At 42.4% G+C, this 24,675-nt stretch overlaps 2 protein-coding genes across 3 annotated transcripts in view; one reads left to right on the top strand and one right to left on the bottom strand.

Moving 5' to 3' along the window:
- Positions 1–1,115: 1,115 nt before the first annotated feature.
- Positions 1,116–14,869, bottom strand: LOC115105992 (hsp90 co-chaperone Cdc37-like 1). Its single transcript, XM_029628552.2, has 9 exons — positions 14,684–14,869; positions 14,093–14,244; positions 12,593–12,871; positions 8,525–8,615; positions 8,286–8,401; positions 7,769–7,891; positions 5,035–5,211; positions 4,852–4,923; positions 1,116–1,550 (listed from the first exon to the last, which is right to left on the bottom strand). Exons 2-9 carry the CDS (start codon positions 14,198–14,200, stop codon positions 1,431–1,433), a joined length of 1,086 nt encoding a protein of 361 aa, XP_029484412.1. The 5' UTR covers positions 14,201–14,244; positions 14,684–14,869; the 3' UTR covers positions 1,116–1,430.
- A 732-nt stretch (positions 14,870–15,601) lies between these two features.
- exd3 (exonuclease 3'-5' domain containing 3) overlaps positions 15,602–24,675 on the top strand; it is an 81,480-nt gene continuing 72,406 nt past the window's right edge. For both annotated transcript variants that reach the window (XM_029628551.2, XM_065007578.1), the window contains exons 1-7: positions 15,602–15,689; positions 19,909–19,983; positions 22,811–22,875; positions 23,377–23,538; positions 23,919–24,104; positions 24,309–24,362; positions 24,441–24,580. In XM_029628551.2, the coding sequence (XP_029484411.1) occupies positions 19,959–19,983; positions 22,811–22,875; positions 23,377–23,538; positions 23,919–24,104; positions 24,309–24,362; positions 24,441–24,580 (632 nt within the window). In that variant the 5' untranslated portion in view covers positions 15,602–15,689; positions 19,909–19,958. The remainder of the gene's footprint in view (positions 15,690–19,908; positions 19,984–22,810; positions 22,876–23,376; positions 23,539–23,918; positions 24,105–24,308; positions 24,363–24,440; positions 24,581–24,675) is intronic.

Here is a 24,675-nt window from a genome sequence, read left to right as displayed (position 1 = left end):
TGAAAGAGCACAGGGCCCTCATCCAGAGTGTCAGAATAGGAGTGCTGATCTGAGATCAGTTTAGCTTTTTAAACCATTATGAATTAGAGGGGGCAGACCTTTTAAACCATTATGAATTAGAGGGGGGCAGACCTTTTAAACCATTATGAATTAGAGGGGGGGCAGACCTTTTAAACCATTATGAATTAGAGGGGGGGAGGCAGACCTTTTAAACCATTATGAATTAGAGGGGGAGGGGGGGTCAGACCTTTAAACCATTATGAATTAAACCATTATGAATTAGAGGGGGAGGGGGTGTCAGACCTTTTAAACAATTATGAATTAGAGGGGGAGGGGGGTCAGACCTTTTAAACAATTATGAATTAGAGGGGGAGGGGGGTCAGACCTTTTAAACCATTATGAATTAGAGGGGGGAGGGGGGCAGACCTTTTAAACCATTATGATTTAGAGGGGGGGGGAGGGGGCAGACCTTTTAAACCATTATGAATTAGAGGGGGGGCAGACCTTTTAAACCATTATGAATTAGAGGTGTTGACCAGACCTTAGACTAGCACTCCTATTCACACTTTTGAATATGGGCCCAGAGCGTTTGCACGCGTCTATGACAGTTTTAACCACATGCACTAGTGGCTCAGTGGTGTTGGACAGAACGTTAGAGACTGCAGAAATAGGACTCCAGGATTAGGCTTCTTGTTTCTTCAACCAAAACATGGTGCACTTTTATTTACGACAAGAGCAAGTTTGATTGTAATGCTCAGGCTTTTCCCCTTCTACTAAAGGAAGGAAAGGGGGATACCTAGTCATTTGCCCATCAAGTCATTCAACCGAAATGAGTCTTCCACTTTTAATCCAACCCCTCTGTATCAGAGCGGGGGGGGCTGCCTTAAATCAACGTCCATGTCGTTTGGCGCCCGTAGTTATTGTTGGGGGTTAACTGCTTTGGTCAAGGGCAGAACGGCCAATTTCTCCGTTACTGGCCCAACGCTCTTAACCGCTAGACTTCCTACTTGTGAAGCCTACTGTAGATGGACTGGTATCTCCCTTCTTCACACCCATAAGGTTGATTAACGGAGTCACAGGAATACCCCAAAATATATAAACAAAAACAATTCTCAAAAGTTTGAAGTAGTTCTTGTAAATTCATGTGTAAAGATGACTTCCTTACAAAGCAAGGTTCACTCTGCTAAAACAATCAAGATATGACATGAGTAGAGATACTCTAGCTATATGAGAAAAGGTAAGGTAAGTGCCTCAAAATACCTACCACTCGCCTTCTTTAAATAGATTGTTTTGAACAAATATAAAGTGCAAGACACATTCAGGCGCAGATTCTGCTGCATACAAAAATAAGTCTCTGTGGGGAGCTCAGCCCTTTTCCTATTGAGTGTCAATTCCTATGGGAGAGATGGAGGGAGCGTGCACCACAGTCGTTATGTCTCCATCATGCGCAGGTCGTCTGTTTCTGGATTAACTTCCTCCTTGGACCGTCTCCCTTCTTTGTTCGTCCACAAGCCGGACTCCAGACAACGCTTCACATGGTACTCTGCCACCTGGTGGTACAACCAAAACAGCAACTTCAACTCACGAGAGAAAACCAAAATAACTTAAAATGCAATAAGCCATAACTGAGTAATCTAAAGAAGAAACAGACACCCGTATACAATATGATTAATGCATCTTTATGGGTTAGTTCTAAGGTTGCCTGCCCCTGGGAAGTGTGTAGTTTGGGACGATAACCCACCTGCTCTGTGGGGCATCTTGACACTAACAATTCCCCATTTCATCAGCATTCATCAGGACCAGTATTCAACAACCCTCTCAGAATAGGAGTGCTGGGCCCGTATCCACAAAGTGCCTCAGAGTAGATAATTGGTCGTAAGTTCTGAGGAGACATTTTACTCCTACTCTTAAGGGAGTTATGCAAGCTATGCATGAAACATTTTTAGTCATAAGAGTCTCACCTTGTCGACAGATATTTAGGAGACCTCACGAGCTTTCCTAATCAGTTAACCCTTTACACTTGTAGGAATTGGCCTATATGGACAGGGCTAAATTGAAAGGTTTCTTATAGAAGAAATATGAAAAGCATATGCATAACCATAGTAGCAATTAAAAGGGAACATTTTGGAGATAATGGGGAAATTATTAGACCAAAGTTGAATCCAAAAACATTACACTTGATTTTACAGTATTTTTTTTTTTTATTGTACTGTTATTCGTTGATAACAAAATCTGAAGGTAATCTGGATACATTCTATATGTGAATATTCCTGGAAAATGTGGTGTAGGCGCAACATAAGACAAATAAAGTACAAGGGTTTGAGTGAGAGGTCTAACTGGTGTCTCAAAGTGACTACACACTTCTCCAAAGTGTGCACAGTACATGGAGAGTCTACAATTATAAAATACTTTTTTGAGCTCTCATAGCTGGACCATTGAGGAACTACAGCAAGCACACTTGTAATAGTTGTGTTTGGAATGCAACCCTGCAATCACAGAATGACTTGATGTTTATGCACTCTAAAAACGGTCCATTATAAATCATAATCCGGGTCAGATGGGCATCCTTTCAAAGCTTGTTCTATTGCCAACGAGACTAGCTTAGTTATAAAATATGACAGATTTATGTTAGGCTTTCACAATGCAATTCAGGGAAAAATATCCTTTTGGAGTGCACACAAAGGAGTCATAAGTGCATTTAGGTGCGTGTCCCGCGGAAAACCCTCTTTACATAAAGAAACATGGGCTCCATGTCATCTTGTAACTGTACATCAAACGGTGATTCTACATGTTGACACTGTATATGACCGGAGTTTTATGATATGAAATGTGAAGTGCACATGAGGAATCATGGGTATTTGGCTTTTGCTTTATTGACATTAATGCAGTATTTATCATCATCATCGTCTCATATTTCTAAATTCACAGTCCTCTAAATTTACAGCATTTCCCCTCAATAAGACAACAAAAACATTTGCTAAAGTTGCCCAATTAGTGGGAGGGATGGGGGCAACTTAATGTAGCGTGCGGTGCTCAAGTTCAGAACGGCTGTCAGTCAAAAGCCTAGTGCTGTGAGGCAGAGCATGTTACTGTACAGTCACTGCGTTCCAATGTATGCATTTATCAGTGACCGAATCTTCCATTGGAGTGTAAAGGGGTAAGAGTTGCCAGCAGGTGTCTTGATAATAGAAAATTGCAGCGAGGCAGTGTTTTCCTGCGCCACATGCAACTGCTTTGGAGTTGATAACATTTTGATAGGATCAATCCATTAATAATCTCTTGTGCTTTTGACAATGATATGACATGCATAAATACTTAGAACCACTAGGGTAATAAATCAAACATTTTTTCTTAGATGATTTAATTACCTACATGTTATTTCAAGTTATCCCTTTGGAGTACAACATCACATTGCAATTAAATGAAAAAGCCTACACTGGGCACGCCTATAATTTGGGCAATTGACAGCATCTAGGGCTTATGTTTACTTTGATTGTGTTAGTTGAAAATGATAGATCTTTCAAAACTTTGTACGCAATGGACTTCATGCCTACTGTGTCAACGCGATTTAGAGTTGTAAAACGAGAGTGACCAGTGTGTTGATATAACAGTAATATTGTCAATTCTACTTTTAACAACCATCAAATTGGTTAAAAAGAAAGGTTATGCATGACAACATTAGGCAATAATTAACAGTAGGCAAAGTGATCTTGTCAGGCGACAGTTATATCAAACACTAACATTGCAACATTTGATGTACCTTCACAGTGCGCGTCTGAATAGAGTTCACAGCTGGCTCATCGCAATTGGTTATTCTCCATCATTTGTAACAATGTAAATGAGGGTCATCACTATCTTTCCTTTGCGGAACCGCAAATTGTCGTGATTACGAGCTGTAATAAACTTTTATGACTTGATTTTACTCGTGGCTCAGAGTTTGTCTGGGAAGTGTCTTAAAACAGGTTCAGTTTTAGGATGCTGTCAAGACTAAAAAGGTAACCGGATTCCTAAGACCTTTTCATCTAGGATCAGCTCCTCACTCCCTGTCCATATAGTTGTATTTATTATGATCCAAGAGGCTGAATTGATCTGGGACTCTAAAATAGGCCCAGTGCTTAGTGAGATGGTGGGGGAGAGGTTTGGAAAGTTGACCTGCCTGAGCTGCTCTGAATGGATGAACATGGGATGTGTACCAAACGGCACTCTATTCCCTTTATAAAGCACTACTTTTGAATGAGTCCTGGGCAAGAGTAGTACAATATATAGGGAATAGGGTGCCATTTTGGGACACAAAGGGATTAACCCAGTCTACTGCTCAAGCTGATTATAATGCTTATGTAACAGGAGTTTATTTTCTGCGTTCATTGGCCCACATCTAGTTCCAACCAGGGCCCAACTGCTAACTAAGTGTTATTTGTGGAGGAGGACATGTTTCATTTCCTTGTTTCACTCTCTCTTTTAGGATTTGACATAGAATCAGGTTTCAGGGGCCAGTTGGGGGTGATTCTCTCTCTATTCTGTTCTAGAGAAACACACTGACTGAATTTACTTCCGTTTTTAAAAATAGAGAGCACGGCTTGAAACTTGAACATTAACTTGAGCTCTTTGGATATTTCCATCTTTTAACTCAATCAATGTTTATATAAGAAATAAGGCCCCTCGTCTCACAGTATAGCTGACATTTTTTAAGCTTCCCGAGGTTATACCTTGTACATGTGGTATCAATTGGCATAGGAGTAATGAATAGTTATTAACAAATAGTGTGGCTGAATAAACAGATGTATTTCCCATGTACAGTACGTGTCTGACTCTGTAGTCAGTCTACTAAGAAAACAGAACTGTAGCCATTACCTGTGGATTCATGGTGCTGAGAACATTCTGGAGAATCTGCATGTCTTGCAGCTGGAACCCTGCCTTCAGTTCCTGTTTCAGAACGGAAGAAATATATCAGAACAAAACATTGAAATTACAATATTAAATTGTTATCATACAGGTGCATGTCAAAAATTCAAATATGTCATTTAGAATACTCACTGGGGGTAAAGATTCTAGAACCTCTTTGGGATCCAGATGACAGCGTGCTGTACTGCTCTGGAGCGGTGTGTCATTGGAGAGGGTCTCTCCTTTGAACTTGACAGTGTACTCTTTTACTCTCTGCTTAAAGGCCTCTAGCTCAGCATGGAAGACATTTAAGTACCCCTCTTGTCCTGCCTTACACAGGGGAAAATATGACAATGGAATTAAAGACTTACTTGATCATCCTCGGGTTGACAAGAGGAACTTGGAATCATAATAAATAAATATGTATTTTACCCCCTTTTTCCTCCCCAATTTGGTGATATCCAATTGCGATCTTGTCTCATCACTGCAACTCCCCAACGGGCTCAGGAGAGGCGAAAGTCGAGTCATGCGTTTCCGAGACATGACCCGCCAAACTGCGGTTCTTAACTTCTTTGGGGTAGGGGGCAGTATTTTCACATCCGGATGAAAAGAGTGCCCAGAGTAAACTGCCTGCTACTCAGGCCCAGATGCTAGGATATGCATATTATTAGATTTAGATAGAAAACACTGAAGTTTCAAATTTTTTTTGAATGATGTCTAAGTATAACAGAACTCATATGGCAGGCAAAAACCTGAGAAACAAATCCAATCAGAATGTGGGAAATCTGAGGTTTGTAGGTTTTCAAGTCTTAGCCTATCCGATATACAGTGTCTGTGGGGTCATATTGCACTTCCTAAGGCTTCCACCTTGTTTCAGGCTTCTACTGTGAAGTAGGAGAGAATGAGAGCTGATTGAGTCATGGGTCTGCCAAAAGGCCATGTGCACAGTCAGGTGCTCACGGGTGAGAGTTAGCTCCGTTCCCTTTCATTTCTAAAGACAAAGGAATTCTCCAGTTGAAACATTATTGAAGATTTATGATAAAAACATCCTAAAGATTGATTATATACATCGTTTGACATGTTTCTACGAACTGTAATAACTTTTTTGACTTTGTCTGGACCTAGTGCCTGCGCATTTGGATTACTGTACTAAATGCGCAAACAAAAATGAGGTATTTGGACATTTATTGTGGAACTGGGATTCCTGGGAGTGCATTCTGATGAAGATCAAAGGTAAGTGAATATTTATAATGCTATTTCCGACTTTTGTTGACTCCATAACATGGCGGGTATCTGTATTGCTTGTTTTGGTCTCTGAGCGCTGTACTCAGATTATTCCATGGTGTGCTTTTTCCGTAAAGCTTTTTTGAAATCTGACACAGCGGTTGCATTAAGGAGAAGTATATCTTTAATTCCATGTATAACAGTTGTATTTTCATCAACATTTATGATGAGTATTTCTATAAATTGATGTAGCTTTCTGCACTTTCACCGGATGTTCTGGAGGCAAAACATAACGCGCCAATGTAAACAGAGATATTTTGATATAAATATGAACTTTATCGAACAAAACATACATGCATTGTATAACATGAAGTCCTATGGGTGCCATCTGATGGTTAGTCATTCATTTTCTCTCCATTTCTGCTTTTTGTGACTCCTCTCTTTGGCTGGAAAAATGGCTGTGTTTTTTTGTGACTAGGTGCTGACCTAACATAATCGCATGGTATGCTTTTGTCGTAAAGCCTTTCTGAAATCGGACACTGTGGTGGGATTAACAACAAGTTCATCTTTAAAATGGTGTATAATACATGCATGTTTGAGGAATTTTAATTATGAGATTTCTGTTGTTTGAATTTGGCTACCTGCACTTTCACTGGATGTTGGTCAGATGGGACGTTAGCTAGCGTCCACCCTCAGCCAAACCCTCTCATAACCCGGGCCAATTGTGCACCGTCCTATGGGACTCCCAGTCCCTGCCTGTTGTGACACAGTCTGGGATCGAACCCGGGTCTGTAGTGATGCCTCAAGCACTGCGATGCAGAGCCTTACACCGCTGCACCACTCGGGAGGCCTCTTATAAAAAATTAAAGTGTTCTCTAAACATTAAGAGTGTGTTACGCAGTTGTAGATGCATGATTACGGCTGAGAAAAGCAACAAATATTTTGCAATTGAACCATGCAGCCTCTTAAAATCATATCAATATGTGAAACACTGGTAATCATACAGAAATTCTTACACTGTTTTGGCATGAAAGCAAGTGTTTTGGCATGAAAGCAATAGTGTTTTGGCATGAAAGCAAGTGTTTTGGCATGAAAGCAATAGTGTTTTGGCATGAAAGCATGTAGCTGTATATCATTGTGATGTTGTAGGAGTCCGTTGTGACTCCTGTCTCTCTCTAGTGGTCATTTGACCACATTACATCACTGTACAGTACAGCTTCCTTCAGCAAACTATTTTTAGTGAATGACAGTTAGTTACATAACATTAAATAATAACATAAAAATCAGTCAAAACATTGACAAGTTTGATCATTAAAACATTTGATCAATCCTCAACCTAGCTTATCAATAACCACTGGTTATATGGTGGGTGAACAATTTGCCTTATATGACTTTGCAGTATAATGACTTGACAGTGACTCAGCAGACAGACGGGGATGGTTAGATAGAGCCTTTGCTAGTCTTAGGATGCCTCAAATAGCACCCTATTCACTTTATAGTGCATTATGTTTGACCAAAGCCCTACGTGACCCCCTTGTCAAAAGTAGTGCACTATTATATAGGGAATAGGGAGCCGTTTCACCCCATTCTTAGGGTGCCTGATGTGGTATAATGACTTAACCGTGACTCGTCAGCAGACAGACCAGAATAGCTCAATGCTTACTTTGGCTTTGTGGAAGAAGTGACGGAAGCAGCCTCTGGGATCCTGCTGGGAGGTGCTGGCCATCTCCAGGATAAACTGCATAGCAACAGCCTGGTGAGCGACCTGCTCCATCAACGCCTCTTTCTGTGGTTGAATAGATCAAAGTGGAAAAAAATTTGAATTCATCCATATAACACAAATCAAGTCTGTAGGTTATACTATAAAGTCAATGTTTGTAAACCTGAACAAATATCTGTCAGGAGAAAGGGAACAGGATAGAACCTCTAACATAAGTGACCCATAGTCATAAGTATAAAATAAACTTATTCAGAAATGTAATTTGTTAGAAAAGATGCTGAAGGATCAGTCTGGCCTTTTAACAATAGTTAGATCTGTCGGTCAGTAAACAATAGTTTACACATCAACCCTGAACAGGAAACATACGGCCGGCTGATATTGGCGTTTAGAAATCTAAAAATCTATTGTATCAAATTCTAGCTGCAAATAAATTCACAGGACAGTGTGATATTTTTCTGACCTCGTCGGCCTGAAGTCTAAAGCACCAGAGGATCAGGTAGTTGGCCGTCTCCTCACAGATGAGGTGATGCAGGTCAGACAGGAAGCGCTGGCTGTCATCCCACCTCCGCAACATGCCTGACCAATCACAATGGAGACACATCGGACCAATCACAATAGAGACAACGGACCAATACCATTCCACAATGCCACACCTGCTGCATCACCATGATAAACTGTAGATTAAACATTTCCACTCACCAAAATGTCTCAATTCTTTTTCATACTTCTGAACAAAGGTTTTGCTCTTGTCGTGAACCTCCAATTCAACGTTTTTACAATTAATAATACTCTATAGGAGAAGGAAAGAGAAGCACAGTCCACTGAGAAGAGGGTAGCAGCATTCCAATATAGCGACCGGAGTATGGACGAACGGGTGTGTGGAAAGAAAAGGGTGTGTGAAAAGGAGTGGGTCAAAAAGCACTCTGCGATAGTTTGGACTTTGTTTTTAAGAAAGAGTCAGTTGTATTTCATTGTTAGTTTAATAACTGAAAATGTGTAAAACTGACTAAAAGTATTGATGGTGGTGTACTGTTTCTTCATGAGTTGTATGCGTGTGCTTACTGTGACGGTCACCCTAATATTGGCTACCACGTAGTTACTTCGCACGCAGTTGCCAGACAATAGTGCTTGGTCAAGCGGGAGTGAAGGGCACTGTGTCACCATTCATGCCCTACCCATTGAGTAATATGTATGTAGTCTACGTATCAAGGTGACATCTAGATGGCTATCAATATTAGTTATTTCTTGTGTAGGCTACTTTAGTACTTGAAATAAAATAGTGTGAGAAAATGAAAGGCCACGTTAGTTACCGCGGGCGACACTACAGCGATACCAAGTAGGAAGCATTTCAAGTCGGCAGGCACGTCGATACAACACCGGTGCATATCGACCCTAGTGCAGCACAACCAGCCACGCAGAAAAACGTGGCTGATTGGCAACAAATCTGCCCAATTAGCCGAGTCGCTATACACACACCCACTCCTTTCGACACACCCACACTCCGGTTGGTATATTGGGCTGCAGCTACACATACTTGATTCATTCCTCGCTTTCTCCTCTGACCTTCTCATTCAATGTGTTTTGATGAAGTGAGAAGGGCGCACACAAGGCATCAAGGAGATACAATTTAGATTGGCCCCCTTACCGTCTGGAGAAAGATCAGAAGTGTACTGATCAGGTAGGTAGCGTCGACAAATCTAACTTGGTTTACCTTTTTTTTTTTTCAACAGGAAAATAATTGCATGTCCATGATTCCTCACATCTTTTCTCTTCGACCTTCTTAAAACCCATTTGATCAGAAGTTCTGAGGGGAGGCATCATGGACTTTCTCATCCAATGGAGTTTGAGGAGGCGGCGAATAACGCAAGGAATAAAGGAAATGCAATTGAGATTCCCCCAACGTGTGTCTGTAGGTTCCCTTTCAGTCGGTCAACTTCGGTAAAACATACTATGGGGGGGGGGGTTGCACTCTTGCAACTTCGGTTGAAGGATCTACAAATCACACCTGACAATGAAATCCATGCCTCGCTGGAAGCTCCGCCTTCCACAGTTGATAAGCATGAGAATCGGATTCCTTCCTTCACTTATGCCATTCTTCACCTTGGTGTGAACAGGAATGATTCAAGCTACTAAAACAAAACGTCTTACATGGAACCCAAACCGTCTGCGCACGTGCGCCATCGTGCATAAATGTATTTTGTCCCACTACACCAAACGCGATCACGACACGCAGGTTAAAATATCAAAACAAACTCTGAACCAATGACATTCATTTGGGGACAGGTCGAAAAGCATTAAACATGTATGGAAACCAATGAGGAGATGGCACGTGAGTACCTGCTTCTATAAACCAATAAGGAGATGGGAGGCAGGACTTGCAGCACGATCTGCGTCAGAAATAGAACCGATTTCTATTTTAGCCCTTGGCATAGCAGACGCTCGTTGGCATGCGCGAGCAGTGTGGGTGCAATAATTGAATAACATGGATTTATACATTTATTTAGCAACGCTCGCGCACGCTACGTGTCCGGTCTGGTCAGCATGTTACATTGCACCAACTAAACTGTCCCTTTGTGGTAGACCAAAACCTGAGGACTCTCCTTCACTGCAGCCGACGTGGACAAAACATTTAAACGTGTTAACCCTCGCAAGGCTGCAGGCCCAGATGGCATCCCTAGCCGCGTCCTCAGGGCATGCGCAGACCAGCTGGCTGGTGTGTTTACAGACATATTCAATCAATCCTTATCCCAGCCTGCTGTTCCCACATGCTTCAAGAGGGCCGCCGTTGTTCCTGTTCCCAAGAAAGCTAAGGTAACGGAGCTAAACGACTACCGCCCCGTAGCACTCACATCAGTCGTCATTAAGTGCTTTGAGAGACTAGTCAAGGACCATATCACCTCCACCCTACCTGACACCCTAGACCCACTCCAATTAGCTTACCGCCCTAACAGGTCCACAGACGACGCAATCACAACCACATTGCCCTAACCCATCTGGACAAGAGGAAAACCTATTTAAGAATGCTGCTCATCAACTACAGCTCAGCATTTAACACCATAGTACCCTCCAAACTCAGCATCAAGCTCGAGACCCTGGGTCTTGACCCCACCCTGTGCAACTGGGTACTGGACTTCTTGACGGGCCGCCCCCAGGTGGTGAGGGTAGGTAACAACATCTCCATCCCGCTGATCCTTGAGTGGTTTAAGGGGAAACATTTAAATGTCTTGGATTGGCCTACTCAAAGCCCAGACCTCAATCCAATTGAGAATCTGTGATATGACTTAAAGATTGCTGTACACCAGCGGAACCCATCCAACTTGAAGGAGCTGGAGCAGTTTTGCCTTGAAGAATGGGCCAAGCTTATAGAGACACACCCCAAGAGACTTGCAGCTATAATTGCTGCAAAAGGTAGCTCTTCAAAGTATTGACTTTGGGGGGAGTGAATAGTTATGCACACTCAAGTTCTGTTTATTTGTCTTATTTCTTGTTTGTTTCACAATAAAAAATATTTTGGATCTTCAAAGTGGTAGGCATGTTGTGTAAATCAAATGATACAACCCCACCCAAAATCCATTTTAATTCCAGGTTGTAAGGAAACAAAATAGAAAAATGCCAACGGCGGGGGGGAGAATACTTTCGCTAGCCACTGTATGCGTTGCCATCCTAGGGTCACACACTACTCATAAAGCAAAAGATTTTACCTGTATTATTCAAAAACATTAAATACTGTTAAAAAATAATAAGAAGAAATAAAAAATATTTTGGCCATATCACACAGCCTTATTTAATACACAAGTGAATTTGCCCCAATACTTTTGGTCCCCTAAAATGGGGGGGACTATGTACAAAAAGTGCTGTAATTTCTAAACCGTTCACCCGATATCAAATTAAATCTCAAAGTCTACACTTGAACCTTATAGTCATTTAACATCCAAAGCACTGGAGTACAGAGCCCAAACAGCCAAATTGTCACTGTCCGAATAACTTTGGAGCTCACTGTTTATTTCCCCATAGTCTGTTGTATCGAAGTTGACTGACAAAGGGAGCGTAATGTTATGACTATAACTACTGTTCCCTAACGGAGGGAAATGAGGCACGACACCTATATGGCCCTGTGCCCTCCCTTCCGGGGCTCTGAAGAGAGGTTTTAAATTGAAAGAATGAAACCAAGCCTCACACCCATCACCTGTGGTAGGCGGGGCTTCCACCGAGGCGTGGATTTCATTGGCCTTGTCAGGCGTGAATTGTCGATCCTGCAACAGAACACGTAAGTGTGCAACTCCCCATAGTATGCTGTACCTTGTTTTTCCTCCTTCGGGGAACAGTAGTTATAGTCATAACGTTACATTTTCTAAGGCTGTGTCTAGACTTGACAGTTCATGCAGTTTTAGTATTCTGATCATGAATTCCAAACCCCTCCTGCATCTACACCTACATTTAAAATTTGTCTACCATGTCCGGATTCCTTTTTCCCTGGCTATATTCAAATGTTAGTATACATTGTACAAAAGCTGGTGGGAGGAGTGCTGATAACGTCGCCCACTGTATGTGCTTTCGGTAGCCTGATTGGGGGGGGGGGGGGGGTTCTCCTCAGTCTGGATACACACACACAATGCATTCCTAACCACCTCTTGAAGTGGTCAGCCAGATCTGAACACTATCAGACCACAAAGCGACTTGGTGTCTAGAGCGGTCTTTCAATGCGATCTTCGATTCTGATAGCAGAAGTCAAATGTAAGTGTCAAGTGTAGACACGACCTTAGTTACCTTGTCGAACATGTCCCGGCTGCTGTCAGCGCTGAGCACGGGGCTCCTGCTCCCTCCCAGCATGCTCTCCTTCCGGCGCCACTCATGTTCAGTCTGCGAGAGCTCCGATTGGCCGGCGACAGCGCGGGCACGCTCCTGCTCGACGCTCTCGGAGCCGTGCAGCTCCATCCCACACAGCTGGTCCTGAGCCTCCACTAACTGCCAGCTGGAAACAGAGGCCTTCACACACTGCTGCTGTCTCTGGCACAGGGACACCATGGACTCTGCACTGGCATCCTCCTGGAAGAAGATAATTAGCTTATTATGAACTGGTATCCTAATATCTTTGTAAGGAGACCCTCACACACTGTAGCTGGTTTTGGCGGCAGCAGCACCAAGGGGTCACAGAGCAGAGGGGAGAAGAGGTTATAAACAACTGATACCAACGCATCTTTATATTTTATTCTGCTGCCATCTCTGGCACAGAGACCCGGGTCTCTACACCACCATGGTCACAGAGAAGACAGTAACTTATGATTGATATCTGAAAATATTGTTGACATTACATTCTGCAGCAGAATATTACATCTACAATAATCATGGCCAGTATTCCTAAAGCCTCTCATTCTCCTCCTCCTGATGACGATGCATTGCTGTAACTCTGTTACGGCGAACTGTGTGCAATAGTTATACATGGACATGTAAAACCAGAGGTTGCGAGCTAATAATAACATGAACACCACCCACAAGCTTCAGCTGTCAACTCAATAGCGCATTAATGGATATAACCATCAGGGAATAGAGATGACAGCACACACTAGATATGGATGCTTATGTTATCCACAGTAGCTGGGAAAGCTATGTAAGTAACTAGCTGTTACTGCTTGGCTGGCTAAAGAAGAATTACAGCAAGTATTACTGAGAAACAAATTTGGTGTAGAGAAACACATTTGGTGTAGCTAGCTAGTGCCATATTCACCAATTTGCTGTGTAATACCTGTAAACCACTGTAAATTAGTCAGTGACTCTCACTTGTCTGGGTTAAGGACGACTGACTTAGACTCGCTGATGTCAAACCTGGCAATGAGACAATGTCATGAAAATAACCGGACAAGCTAGCTAAATCGTATCGAGTTTAATTGGCTGGCTACAAGCTAAATAACTAGCTACTGTAACGTTAGTGTATGTTCAGTCATTAAACGTCGTTCGTTAAGTAGAAAGTTACAAATGAAGGAGTCGGACTCAATTGACTCGTTTCCATTGTTGACATTATGTAATGTACTTTACTTGTTAGCTAGCTAACTAATTACATCCTGACTGTAACTAATATTATCACTGATTTAACATCACGTAAGGGTTTATCGAATAGCTAGCGGCAGGCTAAATAACTAGCTAATAACAGGAGAGGTGATGGGTTGGCTTGCCTTTATTTCCTCCATGACTGACGTAGCTACCAAGCTGGCTAACAATAAAGTAAATAATGAATTGGTAAATGTGCATTGGCATTTAGCCTCACAATACCTGCAGTGATGAGCTGTGAAAGCTACTTGGCACAGAAGAGGCAGAGGCACTGTAACCCTCTTCTTCTTCGGGAAACATAGGGGAGTTTCCAGTCCCGAACCACTCCATCGCTGCTGCTCCGTCTCGACCCGCCCAAAACACCGAGGCCGAATCTATCAATTGGGAAAATATCGATATCGCCTAAGTTCTTCCAAAGAAAGGCAAAGCGCTAGCAAAAGTGATATTTGGATCAGAGCACAAATACACAGCAGCCTCCATGCTTTTATTCAAGTACCACGTGGTGAGGAACTTTGATCACGTGGCAAATATGTTTTGGCATTTTATTTATTATTTATATTGATGACCAATTTTACTATACGTGTTTTAATGTAGAGCACGTTTCAGGACAGAAATAGCCGAGCATTTCTGTACTTAAAAATAAATGAAATCGCCGTGAGATTATTTTATTAACGGGAGGAAACGTTTACCTGTTTTCAAATATCTATGTAAGTATAAAATTATATCATGATAAAAACTACCAGGTAGCCATTTCCATCACTATACTATCACAGTAGCATCCGTTTTGTCACCAAAGCCCCATACACTACCCACCACTGCGACCTGTACGCTCTCGTTGGCTGGCCCTCGCTTCACACTCGTCGCCAAACTCCCTGGCTCCAGGTCATCTACAAGACCCTGCTAGGGCTCGAACCAGGGACCCTCTGCACACATCAACAACAGTCACCCTCGAAGCATCGTTACCCATCGCTCCACAAAAACCGCTGCCCTTGCAGAGCAAGGGGAACCACTACTTCAAGGTCTCAGAGCAAGTGACGTCACCGATTGAAACGCTATTTAGCGCGCACCACAGCTACCTAGGCTAGCCGTTTCACATCCGTTACACTAGGTAAAGTCCCCCCTTATCTCAGCTCGCTGGTCACCATAACAGCACCCACCGGTAGCACGCGCTCCAGCAGGTATATCTCTCTGGTCACCCCCAAAACCAGTTATTCCTTTGGCCGCCTCTCCTTCCAGTTTTCTGCTGCCAATGACTGGAACGAACTACAAACATCTCTGAAACTGGAAACACTTATCTCCCTCACTAGTTTTAAGCACCAGCTGTCAGAGCAGCTCACAGATTACTCCTTTGCACCCCATTATTTCTATTTCTACTTTGCACATTCTTCCACTACAAATCTACAATTCCAGTGTTTTACTTGCTATATTGTATTTACTTCGCCACCATGGCCTTTTTTTGCCTTTACCTCCCTTATCTCACCTCATTTGCTCACATTGTATATATACTTATTTTTCTACCTTATGATTGACTGTATGTTTGTTTTACTCCATGTGTAACTGTGTTGTTGTATGTGTCGAACTACTTTGCTTTATCTTGGCCAGGTCGCAATTGTAAATGAGAACTTGTTCTGAACTTGCCTACCTGGTTAAATAATAAAAATATTACATTATATTCTATTCTGTTATTTTCTAAACCTCGCGAGACATAGACGAGAACGAGAACTTGGTGGTGTCCGTTCTGAATCCTTCCGGGCAAAACCTCTATCATTTCAATTTAATTTCCCTTGCTAGTGCTAGCTAGCTAGAGGCAAGTTATAAAGTAAGTCTATTTTTTCACCTTCAAAACATTGTAAGATAGCATGTATTGTGGTTAATTCGGTTAACATTCAACCCATGTCACATCACATTGACATAGAGTTGGTAACGTTCACACGTGAGATAAATGCTTTAAAATGCTAGCAAGCTGCCTTGCTCATTTGTGGCCAGCTGGGTGGGCCAGCTAGCTAGTTGGACATGGGTTAGCTAGCTACTAGTAACAACCCACCATGCATAATATGTCACATCTCGCACCACTGTGGGCTAGTTGTCAAATTAGTGAACATAACAGGATGTTACAACAGAGAAATATTCTCTTTTGGTACATGTTGTGTATATTTCCTCATCTAGTATGAGCCGTCTAACAGAGGGCTTCCCATCATGCTGTACTGTTCGATAGTGGCCAATAGGTGGCAGGAGAGTACAGTAGAGCTCCCTGCATCAGAGTCCGCTGCTGCTGTACGAGTCAGTTGTGAGAGCCAATAACATACCACGAGGAGAGAAACAGTCCAGACGTCAGACCTAAAATAACATCCTCAGCCTCAAAAGCATGTCTCACAGCCAGCTGGCAGCAATGCCCTTTCGTGGTCTGCTGTTCCCACAGGGTGTGCGCGCGCAGGGACGCTTCAGCTCTGGTTCATAACTTGTTCAAGTGAAATTCTGAAATATGTAGGACATGGGTCTTCAACCTTCTGTTGCCCATGGACCCCATGTCAGGCAAAATGGCGTCCCAGGGACCCTCATCACACGTTAGCAAAAAAAATGTTGCTCCAAATGTCTTGTCTTATCATCAGGTGAATGATAATAGCAAGGAGAAGTACTCAACATTTGAAAATTAATAGATTTGGTATAGTTTTTTTTTTTTAAATTGACCTCCCACATTATAATTGGAAAAGGAAATGTAAACTCTAACATAGGAGTTACCTTTCTAGCTAATAGGCTAACGCATTTTTGCTAATAGTAACTGTTTAGCTGGTAAACAAAGGTTAGCCATGTGTTGGCAAAAATGTATTAAGTCAAGAAAGCTTACCAGCAGCCAGCACCACTTGCCGGACTGGTAGCCTATAGACTGGTAGCCTGTTGAGCAGCCACTGGTAGCCTGTTGACTGGTAGCCTATTGACTGGTAGCCTGTTGATTGGTAGCCTGTTGACTGGTAGCCTGTTGACTGGTAGCCTGTTGACTGGTAGACTGTTGACTGGTAGCCTATTGACTGGTAGCCTGTTGACTGGTAGCCTGTTTGTGGGTGCTTTTTCAAACCCTATGTCAGATACTCCAGTGAGTGTATTTGACTCCAGTGGGTGTAATTTGCTCAAAATTAGGAGTTGAGAAATAAAGTTAGTTTATTCTGTTGTTGCTAGAGATATTCATGACAACATTCATGACAAAATGTATGGACCCCTTGTATCTTGGACCCCCGATTGAATACCCCTGATGTAAGATAAGGGTTTTTTCAAATTAATTCAAGTTATTATTATTTTTATAGTGATAGAGGAAGAAATCGATAGTCACACACCGGGTTATTATTTGAAACAAAATCACAATATTATTTTTGTGCTAGTCAGCTGTACATGCACCAAAACTCAGTATTTTTCTAATTAATTGCTTGTCCTCCATCTTTAAAAAAAAATAGGAAGCCAATTTGTTTTCATCACTTTTATTTCCATGACTGATCAAACTCATTTTGTCATGGCTCTCTCTTGTCCCTCTGCAGCAGACATATGGTGAGCAATATGTTTGAACATGGAATCGCAGTATTGAATCGCAATACATAGAGAATCACAATACATATCATATCGGTAACCTAAGTATTGTGATAATATTGTATCGTGAGGTCCCTGTTAATTCCAAGCCCTAGTTTTTAAGAGCCTGTCAGTATTTTATAGACCCTTTTTTATACAGTTCCATTTGAATTAAGGCTGGGAATTGCCAGGTAATCACGATAGAATGTTTTGCAATTGTATAGGTATTGCAATTCGATACTGTGATTTTATTGCGGTTTGATGCTCCAAACATATTGCTCACCGTAAGTGTTGATCAATCATGGAAATAAGTGCTGAAAACAGATTGTCTCCCTATTTAAAAAGATGGAGAACAAGCTATGAAGGAAACATACTGGAGTTTTGGTGCAGCTAAGGCCATCTAGGGCAAAAAAATATTTTGCGATTATGTAACTATTTTTCCCCCAATCACTAATATGAATACAGCTTGTGAGAAGTTCTGGTAATAGGGTAGCAACTAGAGGTCGACCGATTAATCGGAATGGCCGATTAATTAGGGCCGATTTAAAGTTTTCATAACAATCGGAAATTGGTTTTTTGGGCGCCGATTTCCGATTATTATTATTATGATTTTTTAAATGTTTTTTTTATACCTTTTATTTAACTAGGCAAGTCAGTTAAGAACACATTCTTATTCTGCCTAGGAACTGTGGGTTAACTGCCTTGTTCGGGGGCAGAACGACAGATTTTCACCTTGTCAGTTCAGGGATTCAATCTTGCAACCGCACAGTTAACTAGTCCAACGCTCTAACAATTGCACTCCACGAGTAGCCTGCCTGTTACGTGAATGCAGTAGAAGCCAAGGTAAATTGCTGGCTAGCATTAAACTTATCGTATAAAAAACAATCAATCATAATCACTAGTTATAACTACTAATCCAGTTTAGCAGGCAATATTAATCAGGTGAAATTGTGTCATTTCTCTTGCATTCATTGCACGCAGAGTCAGGGTATATGCAACAGTTTGGGCTGCCTGGCACATTGCGAACTAATTTGCCAGAATTTTACGTAATTATGATATACATTGAAGGTTGTGCAATGTAACAAGAATATTTAGACTTAGTGATGCCACTCGTTAGATAAAATACCGAATGGTTCCGTATTTCACTGAAATAATAAACGTTTTGTTTTCGAAATGATAGTTCCCGGATTTGATCATATTAATGACCAAAGGCTTTCTTTTAAATTTCTGTGTGTTATTATGTTATAATTAAGTCTGATTTGATAGAGCAGTCTGACTGAGCAGCAGCAGGCCTGTAATCATTCATTCAATTAGCACTTTCGTGCGTTTTGCCAGCAGCTCTTCGCAAGCACAGCGCTGTTTATGACATCAAGCCTATCAGCCTAATGGCTGGTGTAACCAATGTGAAATGTCTAGCTAGTTAGCTGGGTGTGCGCTAATACTGTTTCAAACGTCACTCGCTTTTAGATTTGGAGTAGTTATTCCCCTTGCACTGCAAGGGCCGCGGCTTTTGTGGAGCGATGGGTAACGATGCTTCGAGTGTGGCTGCTGTCGATGTGTTCCTGGTTCGAGCCCAGGTAGGGGCAAGGAGGGGGACGGAAGCTATACTGTTACACTGTCAGTACTATAGTGCCTATAAGAACATCCAATAGTCAACGGTATATGAAATACAAATGGTATAGAGAGAAATAGTCCTATAAATACTATATTAACTACAACCTAAAACCTCTTACCTTGGAATATTGAAGTCTCATGTTAAAAGGAACCACCAACCTTCATATGTTCTCATGTTCTGAGCAAGGAACTTAAACGTTAGCTTTTTTACATGGCACATATTTTACATGGCACATATTACTTTCTTCTCCAACACTTTGTTTTTGCATTATTTAAACCAAATTGAACATGTTTCATTATTTATTTGAGGCTAAATTGATTTTATTGATGTTTTATATTAAGTTAAAATAAGTGTTAATTCAGTATTGTTGTAATTGTCATTATTACAAATAAAACAAATTAAAAAATTGGCAGATTAATCGGTATCGGCTTTTTTGGTCCCCCAATAATCGGTATCGGCGTTGAAAAATCATAATCGGTCCACCTCTAGTAGCAACTATGTCATTTAAATGAATATAACAAAAATAAATGTGAAAATTATTTGATCAGAAACTGAAAGAAAAGAACTCTACATTTCTAATGTGGATGAAATTATGGTTTGAGTTTGGGATGCATAACTGAACTTTAGTCAATAACTAATTAAATGTTCCCAGTCAGGAAGTGTCTACGCATTATATTGTGAATTCCCACCAATCAGGTGCTGCTAATCAGGCCTGCAATGCCAGTCAGGGTGTGTCCCCATTCACCCTGATGTTTGTTTGTATACCAGAACAGGCATTCCCGTCTGTTGCTGAACTCAACTACCAGTATGTATCTCCCCCCAATACTGTCTCCCCCTCCCTCACATTGTCTCCCCTCCTCCCCCCTAGGAACGTGAGACCCCTCAGACTTACGACGCAGCACAACCCACTGGAGAGGAATGAGCCAGGCGACGCAACAATTGGGTCAGTAGTTAAGCCAAACAAACACTTGTCTGGGGCCTACACACACGCATCAGTCCAGACACCAAGCTTAAATACACAAACACACATGTTCTGGTATGGTTTTGCCTCTGTCGGAATGATAGGAAGGATAGTCCCGGCAGGTGTAAAGGTATACAAGTTGAACCACACACACACACACCAAACTCTCTCCCAAGTGGAGTGCTCCTCCATATACAGCTCCGAGTCCCTGCTTACCTGTCACTCAGCAGCTCACCCAGACAATTGAGAAGCGACATGTTCCACATTCCTGAGCCCCCCCTCTTTTTTTCTCTCTGTGGAATTAGGTTGGGGGATAACTGCTAAAGTAGAGAGAATACGGAGAGGGAGAAAGATGTATACGATTTCTATGAAGTGTGCTGTGTTCTTCCGCCATGCATTGTGTTGTGCTTTGCTTTGGTGAGTCTGGAAAGTGTCTCTGCTGTGTAGGCATGAACCAGCTCTGATCCATGAAGACCTGAGAGTTAAAGTGTGGGTAGGGAGAGAAAGAAAGAAAGAGAGAGAGAAGCCCTTTGGTCTGCTTTCCCAGGCTGTCCGTCAGGAAGGCTGGATTTTGTACACCGTGACCACCGCGTTGCCCTTTCCTGGGGAAATCCGAGACAAACAGACAGCAGTGGGGGGAGGGGAACAGGAACACTAGGCCTGGGAAGGAGAGGAGGGGGGAGAGCGAGGCAAGAGCTTTTGGGAATGCTTAGGAACATAACCAGTCTACACCTCCTCTTTTGTTACAAGGCCTTTTTAAACCCCAGCCCTCCAAAATATGTGCCCTGTCCTCTGTTCTCAGAGGGTGTTATGGCTTTAAATCAAACCAAAAGCAAAGCAGAACTGCTCCAAAACCCGGTCAGTAACCCTAAACAACTGCTGTCAATACTATCCTATCCCACTCCTTTTGAGTTAATGATAATCCAGTTATTCTTAAAGGGGAACTGACAACGTTTTAACTCGTTTGCAGTCGTCCCCACAGTGACCGTACGTACATCAGTTTGCTGATGACACAACAGTGGTAGGCCTGATCACCGCATTCACATCGACGGGCTGTTGTGGAGCAGGTTGAGAGTTTCAAGTTCCTTGGTGTCCACATCATCAACAAACTGTCTTGGTCCAAACACACCAAGAAAGTTTTGAAGGGGGCACGACAACGCCTTTTCCCCCTCCAGGAGACTGAAAATATTTGGCATGGATCCCCAGATCCTCTAAAAGTTCTGTAGCTGCACCGTCGAGAGCATTGCCTCACCGCCTGGTATGGCAACTTTTGGTTACTGGCCCAATGCTCTAATCACTAGGCTACCTGCCTCCCCTTAACCTCTACAGGATCAGTGTCCTTCCCCATGGGACGGTTAAGCTAATGTAGACTAATGTGATTAGCATGAGGTTGTAACATTTCCCAGGACATAGACATATCTGATGTGGGCAGAAAGCGCAGCAAATACATCTTTACGTAGCAAAGACATATAGATGACCTGGAGCCAGTGGCGACGAATATGAAGCGAGGGCCAGCCAACGAGAGCATACAGGTTGCAACTAAGGCTGGGAATGTCAATACAGTCAAACTAACTAATAGGCTAGTGTATCCATTTAGGTAGCAAGCTAAAACTATGGAGCCTAACGTTAGCCAGCTAGCTGGTTGGAGGATGTCATGTCATTGGACAACTAGAGATGCAGATGTCATTTGATTATCTGGCAAGAACTGGAACAACATATCTCCTACATTCGCAAATTCACTCTGGCTTTCTACTCCAATTCAGAGCACTCTCGTCTGTGTGCCAGAGCGCAGAATAGCTGATGAATTTACGATCGCACAACACCCACTGAATATGACCGGTGTCGGTAAACGTAGGCAAAAAAAGTCATAGTTAGTCACGAACCCTCAAGATAACATGTAAACAGCCTAGCTAACCAGCTCTGCTAGGGCGAGTAAACTGGTCAAAGTGAGGTGTTCTCTCATTTGTGTCTGAAAAGAGCAAGGTAGCTAACTTTAGCCAGTTAGCTTTGGTGTTTGGTTGGGATAAGTATGCATTGGCAGGCAAGCTGCAGAAGGATTAATAGGCTACAATTCTACATCGTTTCAGTGCAATTTCATTCAGGTGTATTTTGTGGCTTTTGGCAAATACGTTTTAATGATTTTAAAGTCTCGCTGTTGCTACTGCCTGTAAACACACAGTCCAGTTCAAAGTAAATGATGGCAGGCTTGTGTGGCAATTGGCTTGTTTGTATAAAGGCCTACTGTAGCTCTCATTGGTCTGTGGTGCACCAGTTTGCGTCGACTCCGGTCCTGGACGAGACGGATGTTTTCTTTACTGTCTGAATGTACGTCCGCTTTCCTACTCTATATTGTTATATAATTTTCACATGCCTTACTATACGTAATTCACAAACATTCTAAGAATTTGTGAAAATGACCATATCTAAGTGCTGGCTTGTCAGAAAATGTTTTTAAAAATTATAATATTCTTCCTGGGGGGTGTATATGAACCGATTTTAATAAGATGTCATGTTGCTAAAATTCTGTCAGTTCCACTTTAAGTAGTAGTGATATAAACATTGATGGAGTGGTTAGTGTAGCAATAGGCTGACTTCAGAAAGAACATGTGCTAGTGTGTTTGTTATGCTTCAGGATTCGGGAGGTTAGGCATATCTAGTGTGAGTGAAAAATGGAGGTGAAAGAGAGTGAGAAACATACTAAGCTGGTTGGGTGAAGGGTTAGGCTGGTAACCCCTATGCCAATGACAGGTTGGGGTGAGAGGTCAGTAGGGGTCAGTGTGTAACCCCATATCAACTGTGTGACCTCCAGGTGCTGACCCCACGGCACTGAGAGAACAACTCTTTGACTTCTGGACCAGGAAAGAGCTAGAGCCGGTGAGACAGAAAGCTGCATTTACAGTGTGAATGTCGTCAACTTCACAGTGTATGTGTCTGTGTGTGAGGAAAAAGCTTGAGGGAAGGAATGAGCGAGCAGTGCATCATCATGTCGCATGCCAGGTCTATACTGGGTATATCTATGAGAATGTTGAGTGAATGACTGTGCGTCTGAAATATTGTGTAAAAGATCAAGCCTCAAGATTACAATCTCTCAAACAGACATGCATTGTTTGTAGATATTGACTAACTGTGCAAATTGTGAGAGATGTTGAATGAGAAAGGGGAAGTGTGTGACACAGTACTGTGAGTACCAAAATCTATCTAAAACAAGATTCAATACTTTAATGCCAAACAAAGTGTTATGCAACTGATAGCTTTATGTGTGAATTTGAGATTTTAGCATAAAAGTTCATATGTAGAGATTGATTTGACACAGATGGAGAGTGTGTATCTAACCCCCCCCACGCCTTCCATCCATCTCCTCCCCTGTCCTCTCAGCTGCGAGCTGTAGCCTTCAAGGGCTTTTCAGAATTCCAGACACCCCTAGAGGACCTGCTGTGTGTCCTGGAGGGCTGTCCAGGCAGGCAGAAGGGGAAGGCCACCACCATGGGCCACAGCATCCTCATGGAGTTTGAGCGCTGGAGACGCACACATCCCAAGGTCCGTCTCAGTAAAGGAAAACTGCACGCTCAGTTCCACTGAAGATCCTCTATTGTAAACAAGTATAAAGGGTGCCAGGAACCAAAAATAGTTCACATAAAATGGGCAGCACTTTATTTCACTTGAATATGATTTAAAAAAAAACTTGTTTCTGTTTTGTCATTATGGAGTATTGTGTATTGATTGATGAAAACAACAAACAATTGAATCCATTTTAGAATAAGGCTGTAACGTAAACAAAATGTGGAAAAAATGGGGTAGGGGTCTGAATACTTTCCAAAGGCACTGTATGCTTGTGGTTTATTAATTAAGACATGTCGCTACTTTGAGCTAAAGAAAATAATCACAAAGCGCCATTTGTAAATCTCACCTACCTCCAGGTGACCCTCCAGGCCGTCCCAGAGGTCTCTAAATTGGGATTGCAGCGTCGTGCTCTCAGCCTTCTCACGGACGCCCAGCCCAGCTTCATGGATCCTCTCATAGACATCTACCAGCTGGGGAATCTGGACCGGAGCATCCTGAGGCTGCATATCATCAAACTGCAGGCTGTCAACTGCTACAGGGAGGTGGGTTGGTGTTCTGCTATTCTTCTTCATCTGGTTGTTGTGGTTTGACGGGGTGGATCGGAATCAAATGGGTTAATCATGATGGAGTCAGACAAAGCTATATTAGGTGAATGAATAAAAACTATACATCTTTTTTGGGGGGGGAATCAAAATGAATGTTCGGGGATTTTCACAATTTAAATAAATGTTTTCATTGTTTTTCAGGCTGCGTTGTTAAGCATGAAACTGGAGCTTCAGAATGAAGTGGATATGGAGGAGGTGAGCGATCAGAACCTGTTATTAAAAGCAAAGTTGTGTGTTGGTACTAAACCATGACCCCCCCCGTGTGTGTTGCAGATGTGTGTCCCTCTGATTCTACAGGACAAGCTTCCTATGGCCGAGTCGTTTGTAAGGGGCCATCCTAGACTGGAGGAACGTATGGTCACACTGCTGGACTCCTGGTGCCATCCTGACTTCAGCATAGCACAACTACGCAGGTATTTTGTGTGTGTGTGTGTGTGTGTGCGCGCACATCTTTCTGTGTGTGTGTGTGCGCGCAACTCTTTCTCTCTGTGTGTGTGTGTGTGTGTGT

This window comes from Oncorhynchus nerka, linkage group LG22 (assembly GCF_034236695.1).
Source record: "Oncorhynchus nerka isolate Pitt River linkage group LG22, Oner_Uvic_2.0, whole genome shotgun sequence".
Taxonomy (NCBI): domain Eukaryota; kingdom Metazoa; phylum Chordata; class Actinopteri; order Salmoniformes; family Salmonidae; genus Oncorhynchus; species Oncorhynchus nerka.
Note: the sequence above shows the minus strand (reverse complement) of the source record. Positions and strands in the feature narration are given on the sequence as shown.

Coding starts and splice junctions, on each gene's coding strand:
- LOC115105992 (XM_029628552.2), bottom strand. CDS start 14,200: ATGGAGTGGTTCGGGACTGGAAACTCCCCTATGTTTCCCGAAGAAGAA. Junction 12,872..14,092: donor TTCACAGCTCATCACTGCAG/GTATTGTGAGGC, acceptor ATCTTCTTCCAG/GAGGATGCCAGTGCAGAGTC. Junction 8,616..12,592: donor GCCGGGACATGTTCGACAAG/GTAACTAAGGTC, acceptor CTTCTCCTATAG/AGTATTATTAATTGTAAAAA.